This window comes from Anguilla rostrata, chromosome 9 (genome assembly GCF_018555375.3).
Source record: "Anguilla rostrata isolate EN2019 chromosome 9, ASM1855537v3, whole genome shotgun sequence".
NCBI lineage: Eukaryota > Metazoa > Chordata > Actinopteri > Anguilliformes > Anguillidae > Anguilla > Anguilla rostrata.
In genome coordinates this window covers 13788981-13811257 of record NC_057941.1, presented here as the reverse complement: position 1 = coordinate 13811257, position 22277 = coordinate 13788981, and the positions used below count along the sequence as shown (strand labels likewise).

The 22277-nt window shown below is 42.3% G+C and overlaps 1 protein-coding gene across 1 annotated transcript in view; it reads right to left on the bottom strand.

Annotated features, from left to right (window-relative positions):
* Nucleotides 1-7740: 7740 nt before the first annotated feature.
* The window catches only part of LOC135263006 (dystrophin-related protein 2-like), a 72772-nt gene continuing 58235 nt past the window's right edge, over nucleotides 7741-22277 (bottom strand). Inside the window, exons 13-24 of the mRNA XM_064350531.1 lie at nucleotides 21554-21639; nucleotides 19045-19202; nucleotides 17826-17992; nucleotides 16992-17103; nucleotides 15183-15319; nucleotides 14826-14891; nucleotides 12443-12508; nucleotides 11510-11653; nucleotides 10053-10281; nucleotides 9077-9191; nucleotides 8899-8982; nucleotides 7741-8568 (exon numbers count right to left, since the gene is read on the bottom strand). Of these exons, the coding sequence (XP_064206601.1) occupies nucleotides 8558-8568; nucleotides 8899-8982; nucleotides 9077-9191; nucleotides 10053-10281; nucleotides 11510-11653; nucleotides 12443-12508; nucleotides 14826-14891; nucleotides 15183-15319; nucleotides 16992-17103; nucleotides 17826-17992; nucleotides 19045-19202; nucleotides 21554-21639 (1375 nt within the window). The 3' untranslated portion in view covers nucleotides 7741-8557. The remainder of the gene's footprint in view (nucleotides 8569-8898; nucleotides 8983-9076; nucleotides 9192-10052; nucleotides 10282-11509; nucleotides 11654-12442; nucleotides 12509-14825; nucleotides 14892-15182; nucleotides 15320-16991; nucleotides 17104-17825; nucleotides 17993-19044; nucleotides 19203-21553; nucleotides 21640-22277) is intronic.

The window sequence follows — 22277 nt, the reverse complement described above, 5'->3', positions numbered from 1 at the left end:
TCCTCATTCTTGGGTTGGTCATGTGCGTGCCTGTAACAAGCTGCCCTAAACAAAATTCCATGTTGACATGGCAATAAACTATTGAACCTTAACAATTACACAGAAAGACCGATGTAAATCAGTAGGTTGTTGAACATGTTTCTTTTCTTTTCTTTTTTTTAAGTCCTTAAACATATTAGCACAATGCAGGTTTGGTTTGTTATCATTTGTTTTGTCTTTTAATTTTTCACTATCTACCAAATGGTTAGTTTTTTGTGGTCACATGTTTAGACTTTCACCAATTAGAAGCCTATTGATTCACCACATTAATTTGAGTGGTTAACGTTTTTAGCTCTCTTTTTCCAATTCTGTGCAAGATAGCACAGTGTAAATTATGTACTTTTATTATTCATGGCATACATAGCTATTTCTAACAAGTTGTAGCTTAAGGGGGGAAATAATTCCTCTAGGCCAGCACAGTCATGCCATGGGTAGCGCTGTGGCTTCACAGCAAGAGGGTCCTGGGCTCGAATCCGGCCTGGGCCTTTCTGTGTGGGTTTCCTCCGGGTAGTCTGGTTTCCTCCCACAGTCCAAAGACATGCAGGTAGGTTAATTTGAAACATGCCCATAGGCATGAGTGTGTGAGTGAATGGTGTTGGTGCCCTGCGATAGATTGGTAGCCTGTGTGTATTCCTGCTTCTCGCCCAATGCACACTCCAGCACCCCCCACAGCCTTGCCCAGGATAAGCGGGTATAGATAATGGATGGATGGATGAATAATTCCTATAAATATGAAAAGAGGAACACAACTGTCAGTTGTCACACATACAACATATTCAACAGGCTATACAACATGGTTAGAATTATTTTTGACCATCCATTGAAATTTAAATTAGTCTGTTTGCTCGCTGTTGGTTTTTGTTGTTTTCAATTGGCAAAAGAATTCACCAGTGATTAAGTGCTGCTGCTTAGATGAGAAGTAAGAGAAATGGGATACCAGAGGGAGAGATTAAACTTGACATCACTGCATTGGATAAGTGAGGTGTTTTAACTGCTGATGCACTTGTGTTCAGTATTCAGTGTCGAATTTCCCATAATCCCCACTTCCCTAATATGAACAAAGGCCTGAAGGAAAGATACGTTTGGGAGCTGGCGAATGCACAATGTGGTGGGCGTGTGCATTTGTATTTCCTTATTTTTCTCTGACATTGCGGTTGCCAGTTGGGTCATTCTTTTGTTCTCGAAGATTTCTCTTGTTTTGGTGTTTTTGGCTGAAAAAAAGGTGGTAAGCCAAACTTTCTGTTTTGTCCTGTCTGTCCACCACAAGAGCAGTGGTCACCCCAAGCCTTGCCTCACTATACAGTATATATCTCATTATTACAATGGGTAATCTGGCAGTAAATGCAGTTACCTTCCGGATGCCAGCTGCACAATCTGATGGGTAATCTGTCAGTAACTGTAGTTTCTTTCCAGATGCCAGTTGCACAATGAGGTAGGACACGTGTAAAGAGATTCTGACTCATATCTGGGAGAAGTGAACAGTAGTTTCCTCATTCTTGGGCTGGCCCACAAGTCACAGCAATAAACAAAACAAACAGTGTGCTTATTTGGAATTGTCTTTCGCTTTTTAGAAAATTTATATTACTATAAATTTATAAAACTATAAATTTATTGGGCAGTGGACCTCAATTTCGCGTGACAGCTCCAGTTACCGACAGGCAGTTTCCACCTGCTTCCCGGAGTTAGTTCTCACCTGTGTTCTGTGCATTCCCTTTGTTTTGTGTCAAGTATCTCTTAATTGTATTCTCACATTACACACGTGTCTGCTAAGCTGCAGCTATTTTCTGAGTGTGTTTTATTGTGTATTTAATTTCCTGGTTTTCTTCAGTTCAGTTTTCATTTAATTCATTTATTTGTACAGGAAAAAACAATGTTCTTATTAAACCTTTGCCCAACCTAGTCTAAATTGGTTCACAGTGGGTTTCCTGTCCTACAGCTTCACAAAAAAAGAAAGGAAAAAAGATATGAGGTGACGTGTATGTAGGTGGAACTGTGTAAGAGAACATTTCATCAGAAAAGAAAAAGATAAGGGTAGAATAATTCATTGTAGTAGAATAAGATAAGGGGGAAAAAATGGCAGTAGAATGCAGATCTAGATGCAGGACTCTGATGCGCACTTCCAACTACCTGTCAAAAATTGACTTCTTGCCAACTTTTCCAAACTGACTTCTAACTAAAGGAAAGCAGCATATTTTATCTAGTGAGAGAGAGGAAGGGGGAAGGGGATGGACACCTCTTCATTCACGTCATTTTTGGGAATGACGGCTCTGGTCATTATGGGAATGGTTGTGAGCTACTACATTACATTACATTACAGGCATTTAGCAGACGCTCTTATCCAGAGCGACTTACACAACTTTTTACATAGCATTTTACATGGTATCCATTTATACAGCTGGATATATACTGAAGCAATGCAGGTTAAGTACCTTGCTCAAGGGTACAACGGCAGTGTCCTTACCCGGGAATCGAACCTGCGACCTTTCCACAAGCCCAGTTCCTTACCCACTGTGCTACACTCCGTCCTCATGCTACTATGTGGACACACTAGATTAAGAAATAATTAAACCAAGTTACAAAGTCAGCAGTGACACTGACGTTCACTCTGTTTCGGTATGGCTTGCCTAGAATGTCCAACATAGTGCCAGTAGGTATATTAACCAATTTTTAATGTCAGTATGGGGTTTCCCAGGCCATCTGCACACACACACACACACAGACCCACACTTACACACAGACACACACATTCATACCTCAAATGGCAACCCACCCCCAGTTCCTGCTTCTGGGTCCTATCTTCAAGCCATGGAGGCTGAGCACTTTGAAGTTTGCCTGGGCTGAGACCAATGGTGAATTAGATGTCTGACTGTACCTAAAATGGATACAATAATATTGTCATGCATTTTAATCTTTTTGTCATGTATGCTATTGCGTATCACTTATGTCAACCTGTTTATAATGCTTTTGTTTAAACAGCATTAAGGCACACAATTTCCAGAATGTGACTGATGGATAATTTACATTAGGGCGACATAGCTCAGGAGGTAAGACCGATTGTCTGGCAGTCGGAGGGTTGCCGGTTCAAAACCCCGCCCTGGGCGTGTCGTAGTGTCCTTGAGCCAGACACCTAACCCCTAATTGCTCTGGCGAATGAGAGGCATCAATTATAAAGCGCTTTGGATAAAAGCGCTATATAAATGCAGTCCATTTACATAAAAGTGTTATTAAAAATTCAAAGTATACTTTCTTAGACCTTTTGCATTGTTTTAAAGTTAGTCGCCAAAAACGCTATAACACCCAAAACCCTCGGATGGAAAAAAAAACATGTAAAACTAACTTAATTAGTTAAGCATTTTATGCAATTGTCAGACCTGCAGGTTATTTGCCAAAAACAGTAGACGGCCCACTTGAGAAGAGGCCAGTGTCTATATACTTTTTATTCAATTAATTAAATATTCACTTTATTCACAATATTCCGAGTGGAGGAAAAGACGTGTTCTAATCACACCAGGTATGAAGTGAGAGTGCAGTATCTGTCAAACAGCATAACAACGACCCGGCTCAGCGACATTGATTTTCAACAGAGGAGGCGCTAAAATGTGAGATTTATTTTTGGCTTAACACAAACCAAGTTGAAAGGATGACAGCTGCAATAAAGATGCCCAGTATTTTTCTTTCTTTCACAGTCAAATATTAATTTTCATGCACAACATTTGCATTAGAAGTGCAGTTCTCTGATCATTTTATTACCCTAGAGTATAGGACCAAAAGCCTGTCACAACACCTAGCCAACACATTCTATGAATATGCCATCTGGAGCCTAGTAGAGGGCAGTGTAAGAAGACTATAAAAAGAGGCTATGAAGGGGTAAATCAGGGGTTAAAAACAGTGGTCTCTCTGTCATTGTATTTAAAAAGCCAGAAGAGCCATTTAACATGCTCACATTTAAGCCCCATCTTCAATGCCCTTGTTGCCTCCTACAAGCTGGAAAATATGAACATGAAAAACAAGGTCAAACACAGCCCAGAGAAGACAAGCTAGCCATCACAGTGATGTGGGAAAGCTCAGCCTATCAAAGAGTTGCTTGGGTGGTTAAAGAGAGAATGGAGGGGGAAAAGACAGGAAAAAGAGAACACAAGCATGTGGTGTGAGAGGAAGTTATTAAGGGTGCCTGGACTGAATAAGAAGTGAAAGCACACTGAAGAAGTGAAGGTGCCACAGCTGGATGCAAAAGTGAGAATCTTAACACCGATTTGGCATAAACCACTGGTGTGAAAAATAACGTCTTTTGGCAAGACAAGTACAAGTGCAAGACGCAGGTGCTGGGGGGGGGGGGGGGGGGCGGAGTGGCAATGAATGATGTCCGCCAATGAACTCACAGCAACCATCTGCCAATTACAATTCTTGAACCTTTATCATATGGGCAGAACAGACCTGCAAGAGTTACAGATAAGCACCAATAATAAAGGAAAAGTTGAGAAATCAAGGGTAATTCAAGGACCAAGAGCAAGGATTTCCCTGTGGTCCATCAAATAAGTACAGTCTATTCTCAGGGTCTCTCACTTTTTACTATTTCACTGAAGAATACTAGTTTCAAGAATTCAAGACACCCAATCATTGCGTAGAGCAAGTACAAATTTATTTCTGTACAGAGTATGAGTAGAAAGCAGCCCGTAACCCATTTATAAAGACTGCCTTTCACAGTCATTTTAATATAAAATAAAAAGAAAAAATTAAACAATACTTGTACGTAAATGATTAATAAAAAAACAGGTGTTAATGTTTGGGACAAATAATTTAATTTTTTTCTTAATTTGGCTCTGTACTCCACAATTTTATATCTGTAATCAAACAATGCACATGTGGTTAAAGTGTACTTGGTCAGTCAAATGTCTTTGTCCCAAACATTATGGAGCTCACTGCAAATAAATTATGTTTTCAAAATGTGAGATGGGGAGGTCAGAGCTAAAAGACATTAAAAGTAAAAAGCCATGTTTCAGGTGTCCAAGCAGGCTTCCTTCAAAGTATGAAAAACAAACGAAGCCAGTGACATCCACTGGCAATATCCATTCTGAACACAAGAATGTGAATGGTTCATTGACACAGTGAGTTTGAGGAAAAACTAGTTAGCACAAGGATCACTCTTTAGAACTAGCCATAGCGTTTAGGTCTGAAACATCCAATTAAATCATTTAATGCAGGTAAATATGTTTATGCATATGGAGACAGTAATTAGCTTCAGGGTGTATATTACATATTCTGCACAGTTTTCAAACACCTGTGTTTCTGGTGGGATGTAGCGCAACTGTAATCCTGGAGTGAGCTATAACTGCATCAGACGAGAATCACCGTAAAAACAAAGGTAACAAAGGAGTGGTGATGTGGGTGGATCCGGATGGGCACTAAAAGCTGCAGGATTAAGTGCTTTTTATGAGGAAACACTCTTAGCAGAAGAGCACAATATTGTTTTTGCTGTACCAGTCATTCAGTGAGTGCTGTGCTGCGAAGTGGCTGCCAGGCATCAGCCGGTTGGGTGGCACACAATGGTGGTGGTTGAGGTGAGTTTGCCCCTCATTACTGTGAAGTGCTCTGGGTGTGAGAAAAGCACTATACAAATGCAAAGTATTATTATTATTATTATTCACCCAGCTTGTGAATACAAGCGTTATTTGCAAGAGTTATTTGTGGCTCTGTACTCCAGTACTTTGGATTTGAAATGAAACAATGAATATGAGGTCAAAGTGCAGACTGTCAGCTTTAATTTGAGGATATTTTCATCCGTATCTGCGGAACCATGTAGGAATTGCAGTAGCGGTGTGTGTGTAGCCCTTCTTATACATAGTCCTCCTTTTATTGGGAGACCCAAAGTAATTGGACAATTGGGTGCACAGCTGATTCTTGGCCAGCTGTGTGTTGTTACCTCATCAGTTCATGCGCAAAAAAAAAAACGGACAAAAGGTCTAGAGATGATTCCAGCTGTAGAATTTGCATTTGGAGTCTGCTGCTGTTGTTTCTCAACATGAGGACCAAAGAAGTGTCAATGTCAATAAAGCAGGCCATCACGGGGTGGAAAAATCTGAATCAATTCATCAGAGACAAAGCCTAAGCACTGGGTGTGTCAAAATCAACTGTTTGGTACATTGTGAAGAAGCAAGAATGCACTGGTGAGCGCAGCAATGGCAAACAACCTGGTAGACCACAGAAGACCATTGTAGTGGATGACCAAAGAACACTTTCAGTTGTGAAGAAAAACCACTTTTCCACAGCCTCAAGAACAGAACGGTCACATTAGAGTTTGCAACAAAAAAAAAAAAGTATATTAAAAAACTGTTGAGTTCTGGAACAAACTCTTATGGAAGATTATTATTAATCTGCACCAAAGTAAAGAGAAAGAAAGGATATATTCCTGATCCAAAATACCCCCTCATGTTTGAAACATGGTGGAAGGTAGTGCTATGGTTTGAGCATGTATGGCTGGCACTGAAACTGGCTCACTTGGCTTTATTGATGATGTGACTGCTGACGGCAGCAGCAAGATGAATTCTGAGAAGTGTACAGAAACATCTGATCAGATTTAACTAAATGCCTTAAAACTCATTGGATGCCACATTACCTTGCAGTAAGATAACAACTCCAACCAAGTGAACATGCATTTCACTTGCTGAAAACAAGACAGAAGGCAAAACTCCCCCGAGACAAATAGGAACTGAAGATGGCTGCATTACAGGCCTGGCAGAGCATCACCAGGCACGATACCCAGCATCTGGTGATGTCTATGTGTCTCAGACTTTAGGCAGTCATCAAATGAAGGATTTGAAACCAAGTGCTAAATGTGATTTTTTAAAGATTATGTTAATTTGTCTGATTACTTTGGTCCCCTAAGTAAGTACACTTAAATTGAAGCTGACAATTTAATGTTATATTTATTGTTTCGTTACATTTCAAGTCCAATGTGTTGGAGTACGAAGCCAAAACAATAAAAATAGTTTCACTGTCCAAATACTTACAGACTGCACTGTACATACATTGGACTGCTTCTTTAGCAGAAGTAAAGTAAACTGTAGGGTATAGATCAGTCATGGGCATTCTACATTGTGGCACATACTGTATTTGATTGAATAAACAATATTGAGGAACACACTAATGTATAAGGAATATAATTAGAAAATAAGTAGTTATGTTTTGAAAATGTAAAGGCATGTTCTGCTTCTTACACCAACATAATACAGATATGAAAAACCTCTTTCCCTTGTGAAAGTAGCAGTTTTAGATTTTGATAAATAATTACGGTAATTAGCAGGGATGTGTAGCTGGCAAGGAGGCAGACCAGTTCTCAGGTTTTCTTCGCATATGGTAATTTGGCCATACCAGGATTAATCATTCCACCCCCCAGCCCCTGGCAAAACATTGACCAGCATCTGCAGGGACGGTTTCCAAGCAACTGAATTCAAACAAGCAGCCAATAGTGCTGCAGAGTGGACTGATGTGAATACTTCCCCAAAGAAAAAATCGAAGCAGGAAGTGATACAAGCATCAATCTGATCTCAATCTGAAACCAAATGTAAATGTTCAAGTCAAAACATCTGTTAGGATGCATTACAGGAACGTTGAACAGCTCTCAATTACTGCACAGAAATTGAGATGTCCTTTATTAAGTCACGTACCTCTGAGCTGTAGCACCATCTGAAAATATGAATGCTGTCCACTGGCCTATGCTTTCACAGCTACATACTGTGCACAAATGACCTTCACCGCAAGACTTTCTCAGACACTCCTGTGGCAAAAAACAAACTGCCAGAAAACTGCCGTTTCTACTTCCTTGCCAGTTCCTTTGTGTGTGTGTGTGTGTGAGAGAGAGAGAGTGAACAGGAAGAACTCCCTGTGACCCTGACAGATTGACCACATGAGAGACACCCAGCTTCACAAGATAACAGTGGCTGGAGCAAGGGAGCAATCCCTCTCCCAGGCACTGTGGCTGTTATGAATAAATTGTGGTTTATACAGAGGGATGGCCCAAGAAACAAGCTCACATGAAGCTTCCCTGGCGCCTGGTGATCAGTTCCTCTTTGCGGGGCCGTTCAACACAAGGCAGCGTGGGCCCAAACGGAACCTGAAAGAGTTTGCGTGAGCCGACAGGTAAACGAAAGAAGGGAGTTACACTAACACGTTAGCTGAGGGTGTTACCAAACACTGTGGTGTGAGTGAGCTCGGGCACATGCAAACCGAAACCCTTGTGCATTGGCGAAAGCCTTATCTAGGCATTTGTGCTGCACTGGTTAAAGCTTGACCTGGCACGATGGCAAACGGCAGGCTAGCACAGCATCTGTGCAGACACGCCCTCGGTCTGGGCAGTCCGGGAGGTTAGTGCAAAGAACGATCCGTGGTGGTCTTCCGCTTGGACGCACGGATGTAGCTGTGTGTGATCCGCTGGGGATGCGCTCCTGGATAAGGACAGCCCACAGGACCCAGCCTAGTGGGCAGCGTTGCAAATTCCAGGCCACGCCCAGGGTTAGACGTGTCATGCAGTGCCTAGAGACCAAGGAAAAACGACACGGCTTTGACAAAATTGGGTTTATTGTAGTAGAAGTCAAATAGCCAGTGTTTGTTACCAATACCAGCAGCTGACACTGCTCAACCTGATAGTCAATGACAACAAACTTTGCTGCAGAGACTAAATAGATGGCATTCAGCTTGCTCTTTTGTTACACTTACGTAAACCATTCTGGTGTTTAATACACCTATCTCAAAATGTACCCGGAGAGCAAGCAGAAATCTGAAAATGCTGCATATTTTTGCTGAAGCGATGCAGCTGCTCCCTTTTAACTGAACGTCATCCAGCAGGCTCATCTGTGGACTCACCGTGCTCAGGGAAAACGTTCCTCAGTTGGTCAATCACCTGCTGGAGCTGTAGCACAGTGTCCTCCTCATCATGTTCATCTGCGCCTGCAAACACACGAAGCAAACACCAGAGTCACAGCCCTGCAATGGCCAACAATGACCTCCCAATCTCCCTCAGTTTAACTGTATGAATTACAACCTGTGGCCTCTGTGTCTGGGGTTCCTCTGCTCGGCTGCTCCCCCTGGTGGCCACTTGCAGATACAGGAGAAGACACTGATGACGGCACAGAATTTGTCTCTGAATCCCCTTTAGGCTGTCAAGAAAAAGAAAAAAATTTTTTGTGGACAACCAAGAACAGTACATTCAATAAGGCAACCCAAGAACAATGCGTTAAATTTATCCAAAATATCCTTTATAAAAATAAACTAGAAATACCGCCTCGTGGTTGTATGCCTCCACCAACCAGTAGCCAGTTTGGATATAAAATGTCATCACTTCATCATTTTATCCTATTAGACATTTGTGTGAAACTTTGTCATAATTAGCATACGAATTCTTGAGTTATGGCCAAAAACGTGACCTTGACCTTTGACCACCAAAATCTAATCAGTTCATCCATGAGTCCAAGTGGACGTTTGTGCCAAATTTGAAGAAATTCCCACAAGGCGTTCCTGAGATATCGCATTCACAAGAATCAGGACGGATGGACGGAAGGACGGATGGACAACCAAAAAACATAATGCCTCCGGCCACGGTGGTGCCATCGCGGAGGCATAAAAAAAATTTGTTTTGAAAACAAAAAAATTAAGTATCTCCAGATTTGTTTGTCAGAAATTTGCTCTCCTTTTTTGATCTAAATCTGTCTTCCCTCCTGCCTACAGTCGGTGTCTGTGACGCTAAATCCCAGCATTCCCTTCTCTGCTCTCTGCTGGGGTCTGGTTCCTCTCTCTTCTTGCAAGCTCCTCCCTGACATACCTCCCCCCCAGTCAGTTATGACAGCGACCAATACCTCCTACCCCACCCCTGGTCCCTGTTTGGGTTTAACCATTTCTGAACCTGGCAACCCTGATTTCAACTGACCAATTACTGCGCCCCCTCAGGATCCCACCTGCAGTCCTATCACTTGTCCCCAATGCTTTTTGTTCTCTCTCCTGCATACTCCCCTCCTCCTCACCTGCAGCAGCAGCTCTCGGAGTCGATGGAGCTGAGACTCCAGCTGCTTGTTGTGATCCTCCAGGATCTGCATGCGGGTCTCCAGCCGGGACTTGTGCTGCCTCAGGACCCGGGCCTCTGCCAGCAGCTCCTGGTCCTCTTGACCCAGGGACGCACCCTCCGCTAGCTGAGGAGAGGCTGCAGTTTCCGCATGCTGCCACTTCAGCCGCCGGTATTCCCCCTGCAGGATCCTGGTGGAACAACACCTCTTATTTAGTACAACTAAAGTCACTAAACAGGCATAAAAATGTCTCTATAAATTTGGCTAAGTCAGGGTCCACGCACTTCATTGCCAGCAGATATTTTAGCGTGCATTTTCACTACCACTCTGATGTGGCCTGATTCAAATTTTTTCCAAATATTTGAGACAGATGTAATTTAATTGTTTAAACACCAGAAAAAACATAAGCCGCGTTTCCACCGCAGGAAGTATACCCCGGAACTAAGAACCTTTTGAGGAACTCAGTGCGTTTCCACCGCAGGAACTAGGGTCTAAATTAGTTGGGGCTTTGTTAACCCCCAAAACGTTCCTGTGGAGGAAAGTACTTTCCAAGTACAGAACCTTGGGTGGAGCTGCAGCGCTGAACATTTCTGATGGTCGAGTACTCGTAGCGTTTTGTTGTATTTATTTTCCATCATTACCCCCATGTTGAAAATAGCAGCGCAAACCAATTCATTTTCATAATAACTTCAAATCAAACTTGTATGTTATGCGGCGCAGTAGCCTACTTTGGTTATAACCTGTCAACGTCTGAAATTATAACGTGTGCCTCTCTGTTCCTTTCTTGCTTTAGTTCGTTTATAAATGCTAGCATTCGTGCTGGACAGCATATTACGAGGCTACAAAACATTCAAACGGATTAATTCGGTTGCTGAATATTTTCTTCGGATTTTCTTTGTTAGCCCGTTGTAATTGACTCAAAACGTTGATACAGTTATGGAGGTATGCGTAGTTCTGCACGATTAACATTGGTGATACAGTACAAGCAAACTGGAAATCACCTTCCGCACTTTATCCGGGTAAATAACAGGTTAATTCTAGTAATCTTCCTTTAGCTTTTCAGACTGCCGTAATTTTACTCAATTTTACTGCCATTTTTCAATTCCACGAAAAGACCAGGAAGACTATGGACTCATTTATGGTGCATGGTTCGCATCTGGAGGGCACACGTCGCTGCTCGGCTAGCAGTAACTTCGAAGGAAAGCAAACGGTGGCTGTACCACTACTAATTTACATTTTCACGCAAGTCCGAGTTTTCGTTCTATTCTATCATACCCCTGCTGTGCAGCCTTCTATCAACCGAAATAGCGGATATCACCTCAGCAAATATTAAAGTACTGTATGCAATAGTGTTCTCAGCCATATGCACCTTGGCTGTGTGACCAGTCCTGAGATAATTAACGCAGGTGTCTCCTCACCTGTTCTCATTCTCCAGACGGGCCAGCGTCCTCTGCAGCTCGTCCCTGTCCTCGCAGTTGATGTTGCCCAGGAGGTGCTGACCGGTCAGGGAGTCATGCTCCATGGCAGGGCTAGAACGTGGCAGGAAGTACTGGTCTTCATCCCTGAGACCACATAGAGGAGACAGCGAACTGAGCGACACCAGAGCTGCTTTGATAAAATGAGGCACAGATATAAGAGATGACAGCATATTACCATTCAATAGTGCTAGCTTAGCATTTTACGACACTTTGTGGCTCTTAACTCACAGATACTTGATAAAAAGAGATGCCGTTTTTTGTGGTCTGTTGTAAAAAATATGCCAAAAGGGGAACACCGTGTCAAAAATGCTTTTTTAGCCGGATAAATATTAGTTGTCATATCTCATGATTCACCATACATTGAAGCAGACCAGTTTTATTCATTCATAATGAAAAATAAATGGGAATAAAAAATCTAACCATTGTTAGGGTTTCAAGTAGGTAAAGATGTGCTCTTTGAGTTAATTTGATTTATCATGCCAAAATATAGGCTTTTGCATAGCCAAAGGACAGCTGGTCTTGGCAGGAAAAGCTTGCTAAGGATGGCAGGACATTGGGTGGGACCTAGCAAAGAGTCAATAACACATTGACAAATAGACTCAAACAACTCTAGAGCACCTAACCCTAAGCTACACTACCCAGTTAAACCCTCTTCTACTAAAAAGCAAATTGACTCTGTATTTCCACTGCTAGTTTGATCAAGGTGGCGTATGTAGGGTGCTGGTGTCCTATCATTTCTACCATGATTTATATCCTCATTCCAACAACTGCAACTGCTGAAACACACATGTACACACACAGACACACACACACACACATCCAGCTATGGATTGTGACTTAAGGGAGCGGTGTGAGGGCCAGTAATATACTCACAGGCTTTCATCAGGCGAGAGGCTGTCAGTGAAGAAGGAACAATTTTGATTTTCCATCTCGGCCAGTCTGAAGGAAGGAGTACGATTAGAAGGATGGACTCAGCCTGTCATCACAGAGAGCATCTTTATCCTTTGTCCTCACTGAATAAAAGCATGACTGCATCACTGCCAAAATCTTTCTATCAGACATTTTTTTACAAATCCAAAATAAAGTGCCATGAAACTATTAAGTTGCCCTTGGTTTTGCAGTTGCCAACAACAATCCCCACTAATGTGCCATTCTCAGTTAAGGCAGCACACTGTGGTGAATGGATGAGTCCTGCAGTCTCGGATCATATCCAAACCATGCCACTGTCAACTGTTGCTGGTATCTTCATAGTGGGACATACAAACCAATATTTTTTTAAGTTTTCAAATCACAATTAAATTCGATGCAAAAAGTGTAGAGAGCCTGAAACCTTCACAGTGCTGTATCACTGTCAGCAGTGAAAGACACCCCACTTTGTATTCAATAATTTAAAAGCAATTCTCTCCCTTTAGATTAGGGCTTCTAAACGGGGGTGGTACCAACCCCCAGGGGGCTTTCTGAGATTGCAAGGCGGAGCTGGAGGCACTGTGGGAGAAAGAGTGAGTTGGGGCTATTATGGGGGGCGTATGCACCATATTAATTCTCAGAAGTTGTCAGATGGCCTCCGATGCCTGGGGGAAAAATCATGATCATCACAATTAAACTGAACACTCAATTCTGCTACTGATGCCTGCACTCTGGTTGGCTGCTGAGAGCATGCAGAGGGCGGTCACTTCAAGTTCCCACGCAAAGTTATCAGCAAGTAAACAACACAGCTAATGCACAGAAGTGTATGTGGGCTGTTGTCAGTGAAATCTGCTAGTTAAAGCTAGCTAGTTCCTGCAGTGCTGATAATATTCAGGTGATCTGTATGTACACAGGACAAGAAAACAACTTTCAGGATTTTTTTAGCCAGTGGATGTTCCCCCCCCCCCCACCAGACAAGAAGTGGCAGGTACTGGTACCCATATCCGAATTGGTTGCTCTCTCCTCTGCTATTCAGCAACTGAATGACTGACACTTTGAAACGAATCAAGCACTATAAAAACTGATTCTGCACATATAATCACATAAAATGATTGCAATTGTTTGATGAAGATGATTTACTTTGATTATTGACCTCAGCATGGGGACAACACCTCCGACACAGGCTACTTTTTTACTGCAACTCTATTTTACATCCTTGATCTGGCTGCAATGAGTGTACACGCATTGTTCTTGACAAGACTGAGAGGAGAAATGACTTCATTATGGACCAGGGATATGAGCTGCATGAAAATGACATAAAGTCGAAGACAGAAGTAGCAGCCTTCAAAGCAACCGTGGTCACAGCCAAACCACGGCGACCCATCACTCCTGGGAAGAAAACGCAGTGCCATGTCAGCAAATGCAGTCGGAATAAGACTAAAGACAACCGCATGACAATCGCCATTTTGTGTTTTGCTTGTGTTGCACATTTCAGCGCTTAATGTGCCTGGTGCATTTTCCTTCACCTACACAACAAAACTGATATAAATTAGAAATAAAAATGTTGAAATCGGTAGTTGTGCCTTTTATTTCAAGAAAAACATTTAGCAACATGTCATCATTTTTCTGAAATTAGGTTGCTGTGGGTGCTAAAATCGATGCTGTAAAGCTGGATGAACCTGACTCCCAGCGGTTTAAGGTAGTAAAAAAACGCAGCTTGTCTATTATTAAAATATTTTTTTCTTTCGATTGACAGATTAGTTTTGGCTTACAAATCCCACCCCAAAGTCTTCCATTGCAATGTCATAAAGTTTTGAGGAAAACATCCACAAGTTTCACTCCATTCCTCCTCTAATTTCTGAAAAATTCCAATTCATACTGTCAAGCTGAAAACCAGATGCGGTAAATTAAGTTAAATATCAGTAAAAGTGCCCTTTTCCCATCACGGCAGTTAGATGTAGCACTAGCAGACTGACAGCGAGAAAAATTCAATTAGAGAAATGTCGTACAGCATTTTGCATTCCCTACTGATACAATGAAGTGTTTTCCAACCAGAGGAGAATAATTTGAGCTGGCACCTTTGAGGGATGTGGGCAGCCTGCAGCTCAGTAGAGCAGCACTGGGTATTCAGTGGTAGGTGAACCCAGTCAACTCTGTAGAGAACAATCTGGCCTGCAGGGCCCCTTAGCCTTGCAGTCCATACTGACTCTCATTTGTGCCACATCAGAGGACACCCCACAATTAATCCCTACCAGCCCTGCAGTCGTGGGACTGGCTCCTACTAAAGCTGTTTCTAGAGTGTCTAGTGGTAGTAATGAGCTGGACTTAAATGGAAGGGCCTCAGTCCTACCTGCTGGCAAAGTGCTCAATCCTGGAGTGAGTGTCCGCATGGGGAAGCTTGGGGGAGGAGCTGGGCCTGGTGGTGACAGAGACGGAAATGTCAATCAAAGAGCCAAACTGGCATTACCGATATGCTTCTGCTTACATTCTCTGATGAGGGACACTCCACACACTTGTCAAAAAAGTCCCTATCTCTCTATGTCTCCCCATAGAAAGTCTGTGCCAGAACTTTTGGGCCACTACATTTACCGAGATGACAGTTCACTAGCTGTCTGAATCCCTTCGCATTATACTTTTCTGCAGCTGCGCCATTTCACACCTGCTTTACTTTGCACCCAATCTATCAGGGCCAAATGTGACAACTCACGTCTCTGCACTTTCAGCCCCCAGGACAGACTGCACGGGCAGGTAGCCTCTCTGCGGGTGCTTGCTGAAGTACTGCTTGGATCGGAACTTGTTCTTCAGAGTCTTGGCAAAGTCTCGCATCTTCTCCCCAGAGGTGGTCTGCAAAGCAGTGCGAGAAAAGTCAATAAAGGATGAAGACCCTCAGCTCTGCCGTAAGCATGCATGTTCAAAATGAGAGTAGTTTATGTACAGTACCATACAACAACCCTAATAGTTAGTAGATAATAGATCGTTAATCATATACTATTCCTTAACAGTCCTGTAAAATAACTGAAGTTAGTGTAGTGTTTTGTTCTATTGCAGGCCATTAACTCCCATTATATTTCCCATATTTTAATAAGACATTAAAGCTGGCTCAATCTTATGGTGAATGTTGAATTTTAGCTTCTGATATCATATCCAATATTACAGTATATTTTTTGTCACAGTATTACAGTAATTAGGCTTTATACATTTATGTTAGGCAGACAGCTACCATTAATTCAATTAAATACTATTTGTATAGCACTGTTCGCAGAGACATTGTCATAACGATGCTTTATTACAAGTACTCCAGTCTTGGGTACCACTTTTATGTTCACAATTGTGGGATAAAATGACATTTCAGAATATAAAGCATCTTGATGCAGGCCTAGAACTTTACAAAGTAGATTGCCTGTTGCTCCAATGCTGTGAAGCAGGAATGCTCAAATCTGTTCTTCAATGCCAGTGGTACCGCTGGTTTTCTTCCCCTCAAATCAAGACTGATATAAACCTAGGACACCAGGTGAGTTAAATGTCTGGCTAATCAGTGGATTTATCAATCACTAATCAATAACTAATTGGTAGAAAAGAAAAACGGCGCTGTCTAGGCCAGATTTGCCTCGAAGGAGATAAGTTATTAAGCCATACTAAAAAATCAATATCCTTCTCTAAAATCTAAATCCTAAAGGATACCTCACTACAGTAACCACTCAGCGGGAGATGAATAATATTAGTATAGTAGCTATGGACATTGGTAACTTGGAAATGTTCAGTTCTGTGTATATTCAGGTTTTCTTGTTTTTCCCTTTTTACCATTCTACAGTTCTGCAGCTTCAGTCATGCTTCAGTTCAAGTGATTTAAGCCTGCTGAGGTTAAGTGATCAAATAACCTCAGCATACACAGGGCAAGAAAAACGTCCCTTCAATTTCCTCCAAAAATCGAAAAAGAATACACAGATACACAGACCAAAAAATGGAGTGTAAACTGTAATTTCCTCTGCTTATTGTGAGCAAGCTACAGTGTCAAATTTAGGCTTCGGCTGTTTCAGTTTCCATCGTTGATCACAGCATGCTATGACTAAGGTTGTGCAACTTCTAACTTGCAACCTGCAATCATGAAAATACAGTTTAGCAGAAATATGTAGGGCACCTATAGATCTGTCCAATACACTGTGGACCTTAAACTAACCCCGATCCCCACAACTCCTATCATACAAAATGATCACTCTTCCACAGGTATGCATTTTCACTTCACCACAGCGATTAGCTTGAGTTCCAGATGACATTGGAGGTCAACCAAGCAGTGTTGAGTTATCAGTTTCTTCTGGTACTATACGGGTGTAGTGTGTGGTTTCTGACTTTTGTCAATTCTTGTTATAACTGGGGTTTTTTTAAAACCCAGAATGCACAACAAGTTTCCTAAGGGATAATAAAGACTCCATTGACTTGACTAAACTTTACAGATCTCTTTAGTTGACTTCCACCACTCAACCACCCCACCTTAGACCAGAGAGTGAGTAGAGCATACCGGAGTGTAGTACTCCATGATGGGATAGTGGAGCTTCTTTCCCTTGGAGGTGCGACCCGTCAAGAAGCAGGTCTGGCATATATCCACATTGAACTGCTTAAGGCTACGATACCTAGGCCAAGGACAAGAGACAGAACACTTGTAGTCTAACACAAAAGGGTTTTTGTAAGCTACATGCTCATTCAAAACCTGTTGCTGATTCAAAACAAACAGCTAATTCTAAAGTTCATTCTCAAGGACCGGCTTGGAGGCTTGTAAACTGAAATACTAGGTCTTTGTGCACTAATGTGCTGCACAATTCAGAATAAAATCCTGAAGTGCAGGGGTCAACTGTGAGGCAGGCAATAGGCCATAATATTGCCATAGGATGGAGGATGTACCATGGAAAAATAGTTTCTACCTAATTCCACAAGACCACCTCCCTTGGCTGCTGGGTACCTGCCCTTGTCTGCAGTCTCCCTGTGCCAGCAGTGTAAGGGTTTACATTCTCCCTGTGCAGCTCAGCTGGTGGACGCAGCATTAAAGAAACAGCAGCCACGTGCATTTCAGTGAAAGGTGCAACCCTGCACTTTCCCACATGATGGCGCTGAGGATGTTTCAGCGGTGGGACAGTCCTACAGCTACAACTGAGGGTTCCAAATGTGGGGAAAATCGAAAAATATGGAATGAATATTAATCATTAAAAAGATTCGCACTGGGTCAAAATCTATTTCAAAAGCATGTGCTAATTAAAAACCTCACGCTCATTACATACAGCCCACCATAAACAGCAGATTCCCACCGAAGGAGCACAGAAGCTATGCATGCTGTTCTCCACAGGACTCACAGCCTCACCTGAAGCCCTTGATGGGGCACTGCTTGCAGACAGAGCACTTTGCCTGGTGCTTGGCAGACTCTGCTGCAGCCACGCGGTGCAGGACGGGCAGCCACACCAGCGACTGCGGCTCCAGGCTCATCCACTCCAGGAAGTGGGACACCTCAATGGCCGGCTTCCCTGGGGCCTACAAATAGGGGCGTAGGCACGGAAGGATGAAGAGAGAGAGAAAGAGGGTGAGAAAAAGAGAATCGGAGGTATGAGCTCACAAAATGGTAAGGGGTAAGAGAATGGAGGAAGGGGCTGGAGCAAAGACCTGGGTCCTGGCTGTCTTTCAGCATGAAACATGGTGACGGTCTGTGTAAAAAGGTGTAAAAAGCAGTCTCCTTCAGTTGGTTTGCAGTACACTTCCTCACAGTGACTTCGGCTAATGTTGCTCCCGGCCTGACTCAGACCATAAACAACAGAGTCTCTTTGCTAAGGCTCTCTCCTAACTGGGCTTGAAGTTCACAGAACTACTGTGACGCCTTAAATAATGTTACCCATGTGAATTGGCAAATCTGGACCTTCTCCAGTAGCCAAGCTTCTGACAAATATACCCACAGCAACCCAAGCCAGTATTCATGGTTTCTGTTTTTAAGTGATTAACTGATGAATTGAAGATAGGTCGAAAATTGACATCTCTTCAAGGATTACAGTACCTGGCATGGGCCAAATGTTGAATCGAATGAATTTTAATTAGCAATGGCTGTCATCAGGGGGAAATACTTGAATAAGAAAGGGTTTAATCAAGTATGAGGTCCTTCAGAAAAGCCCTTAAAAGCATAAAGCTGTTCAAAAATAGCAATAAATCTTCACTTACTCCAAAACTTCTGATTAGTACAATACACAGCTAGTGCTAATCAGTGTCTCAGAACCAAGAAAATGTCTAAAGTGCTGTGGAAAATCCCCGACAATCCTATTGTAAACCTGCATAATCATAAATGGCTGCAGCAAACCAGTTTCACTGGACATTTTAGTAATTAACAGCTGCCTTGCACACATTTCACAAATCATAATTTTACAGACTAACAGTAGATATATTTGCTTGATAATTTTTACTTCGCTAGCGCTACATTCCCCGGAATGCATGACACATAGTAAGAAACGTAATGAGAAATCCAACAGAATCTGACGCATTCACAGGAAGTAAGTGGCAGGGCATAACAGGAATTGACAGGGCGCAGCGGGAGAGCTCACCATGCGGAAGCAGCTGCTCACGCTGGGCTCCACGTTGCTGCCCCCGAAGGCCGCGACCTCGCCCAGCTGCCGCGGGATCTGGACGGCTTCGTGCAGCAGGAGGCTGAGGTGGCGCTGGTCCATCAGCCCACCGGGCCCCGACACTTGGCGGAACAGATCTGACACACGCACACACACACGTACACACACACACACACGTACACACACATAGACACGTACACACATAGACACGTACGCAGGCACACATATGCACACACGCAGAACAGTGTTAGAACCTGACCCCCTCAGGTATGACTAGTTGGTCCGCAAGAAGTTGGCACCACTGAAATGCATGAAGTTGACAGAAAGATGGGGAAATAAGGAATGACAATTACTTATTACTTTATTAGCATAGCTTGCTAGAGCATAGCTTGCTGAAACGGAGTACCAATACAGACCATGCAAAAGCACCATAGAAAGACCTCCATAGTGATAGTGGCTCTCCAGACAGTGAGAACACTGTGAAGGCCGAGGACAATCTGCATGCTGGAAATTAGACGGACAGCTCTAATTCACTCCTTCCCATTGGCACATTTCAGGTATTTGCCTATTGCTGAAATGTGCTTAGTACAGGCTTAGGGATCTTTGCCTGCTGTCTATCAGTGGAGATGATGTTGAGAGCGGGTCTCTTGAGTCAATAAGCATGCATTTTCTCTCCTGGTAGGAAAGGAAATCAAATGAGCAGATTAACAGGGTTTGACCCAGTGTTCCCTCTGTCTCTGCCATTCAAGTTTCGAAGAGTAAAAATAGACACAATGGGCCTCATTAATTAACATTTTTGTAAAACCATGTGTAAATTTCATGCAACTGGAAATAAGCTAACAAATAGAAGAGACTGAAGTGCTGTTAATGGAAGTGGAGTATGGGTGCTGGGGAGGGCTAATGCCTGGAAAGATTTAGCTGTTGTTGTAAACTCTGTGTCTCAAGTGTCGCATACTATGCAACTGGTAAAACAAAAATGGTTTGTCATGAAACAGGGGGCAAAGAAAATCGTTATTTCTAATAAAGCAAGACCAGCCATAGCAATGAAGGCCTACGCGACGACTTTTGCGCCCTATTTATAGCTAACTCCGTTTATGTGTTTTATGGAATTTATATTTAATCTATTAGCCTAATCAGGATTACACAAATGAAGTATCAAATTTTTTATGTTGAATCCAATTGTGATTTTCATATAATAATTTAAACTATTATAATATAATATTCAGTTGAAATATAATTTATTAAAATAATTTTGCTACACATTTTTAAATCAAAATAAAAAATGAATGAATGGAATAATAAAAGCACAAACATGCAAAACAACTGTGTTTTTTTCATTTACGTACACAATACAAACAACTTAGAGCACCTGTGAAATCCATTTGAATCCTAGAAACAAACTGACATATGATAAATTCCACATTGTTTGCATAAATGTACATTTACAAATGATATACGATCATTTTGTTTGGCTCAAATTGGATATATTACTTTACATTACATTTATTTGGCAGACGCTTTTATCCAAAGCGAAGTAACAAAAAGCGCATTTCATGGTCATGGGCAACTACAAAACACAGGTTCAATAAGATACAATACGTATTTTGTACAGCTATTTCTAGCCAAGAACACAGTTTAGTTCACACAGTGAACACTATTCTGACCTAACCTCTGCAAAGCCAACTAGGCAGAAGAATAAGCTACAGTATTACAACAAATACTAATTACCAAAAAGTGCTGGGATGGGGGAACATGTAACAAGTGTCATGAAAAAGGGGGGGGTGGATTTAGAGTGAAATATACAGAGTGGTGGTAGTTAGTCAAGGTATAGTCCAGGATAGCTAGCTATGAGTGCAACTGGATGAGAAGCTGAATCCTAGCAGATACAGGTGACTCTCAGCCTTCTTCAGAGGAGACCACAGCACGCTTGTCAACAATTCACAAATTTCCCAAGTTTGTCTGACCCTTCAGCTGTGTTGCACAAAGCCTTTGTAATTTCTCACTGATAAGGACGTAATTCACAGGGAGTGCACATGAAGACCCAGATTTTAACAACCAATCCCAGCATGCCCCTGTGTAGTAAATGTATGCCACTGACCCTATAGACCCACTGTTGATCCCTCTTCCCCCATTGTGCATTCTGAAGCCCAGCTAAAGCACATGGACACGTTTCTCCCCTCTGTAACACAATTTAAAGCGCCTGCTCATAAAATCAGCCATAAAGGTCCCCCCTTTATAGCAGTGCACCAATAAAAATCTCACCGCTAACTGAAAAATCTAAAACAACTTCAGTAATAGAAAAGCCCCCCAGAGAATAGGAGATTAACAGCAGCAGGCCTTCTGAAACAGCTTAGATACGTGTGTTCTGGAACATAAAGATACAGGTTTAAGTAAGTGGACACATGTAATGCCATTATTTGTGTGTTGCGTGGTGGTCGAGGACGTCATGAATGCAAATGTATCAGAAGCTCACGTTTCACGCACTCACATTTGTATTTTTCCTGAACATCCACATTGCACAGGCACACCAGCCCGGTCTTGAAGGACAAAACTCTCACCTTCCCATTCCGGCCACTAGAGGGAGCAAAGAGTAACTCAGGTACATTGGAAGTCACGGCCAAAACTTACGGGCACAAAATCAAAGACATATCCTTAATTGAATGACTACAATCTCCCACCCCCACACACACATACACACAAAGCAAACATAAAAATGCAAACGTTTAAAAAATAAATATGACCTAATTTCACAAAACAGCTGATGAAGATTGTTGGCTGTCAGAAAGACTGTTGTTATTTTATGAGCCCACACACCCTTTCTAAATAAGACCACATAACCCTTGTCTTAGCCACTGAGCATATAATAGGTTGAAGACAGCTGAGAAATGCTGTCAAAAAATAAACATGCCTTGCCATATTCCCACAGCAGACCAGAAAACAGCGCCAAAAAATCAATTATTAGAATTGATGGGGAAAGTACAGATATTACACTCATTAGCAAAAGGTAGCTCACAGCCACCTACTTAAATTAAGATGGACTTTGAATTAAGACTGGGGTCTGTCTTCTGTTCTCCTGTAATAGCACCTCAGAATTTCAATCAAGCACCAGGCGGTGGGTCATTTCACAATCAAACGGAGGAGTTTTTTTGTACTGTTAATTGGCCCTGATTGGACTGGTGCTCACTTCCTTTAGTGAGACGCCTGCGTGCCAT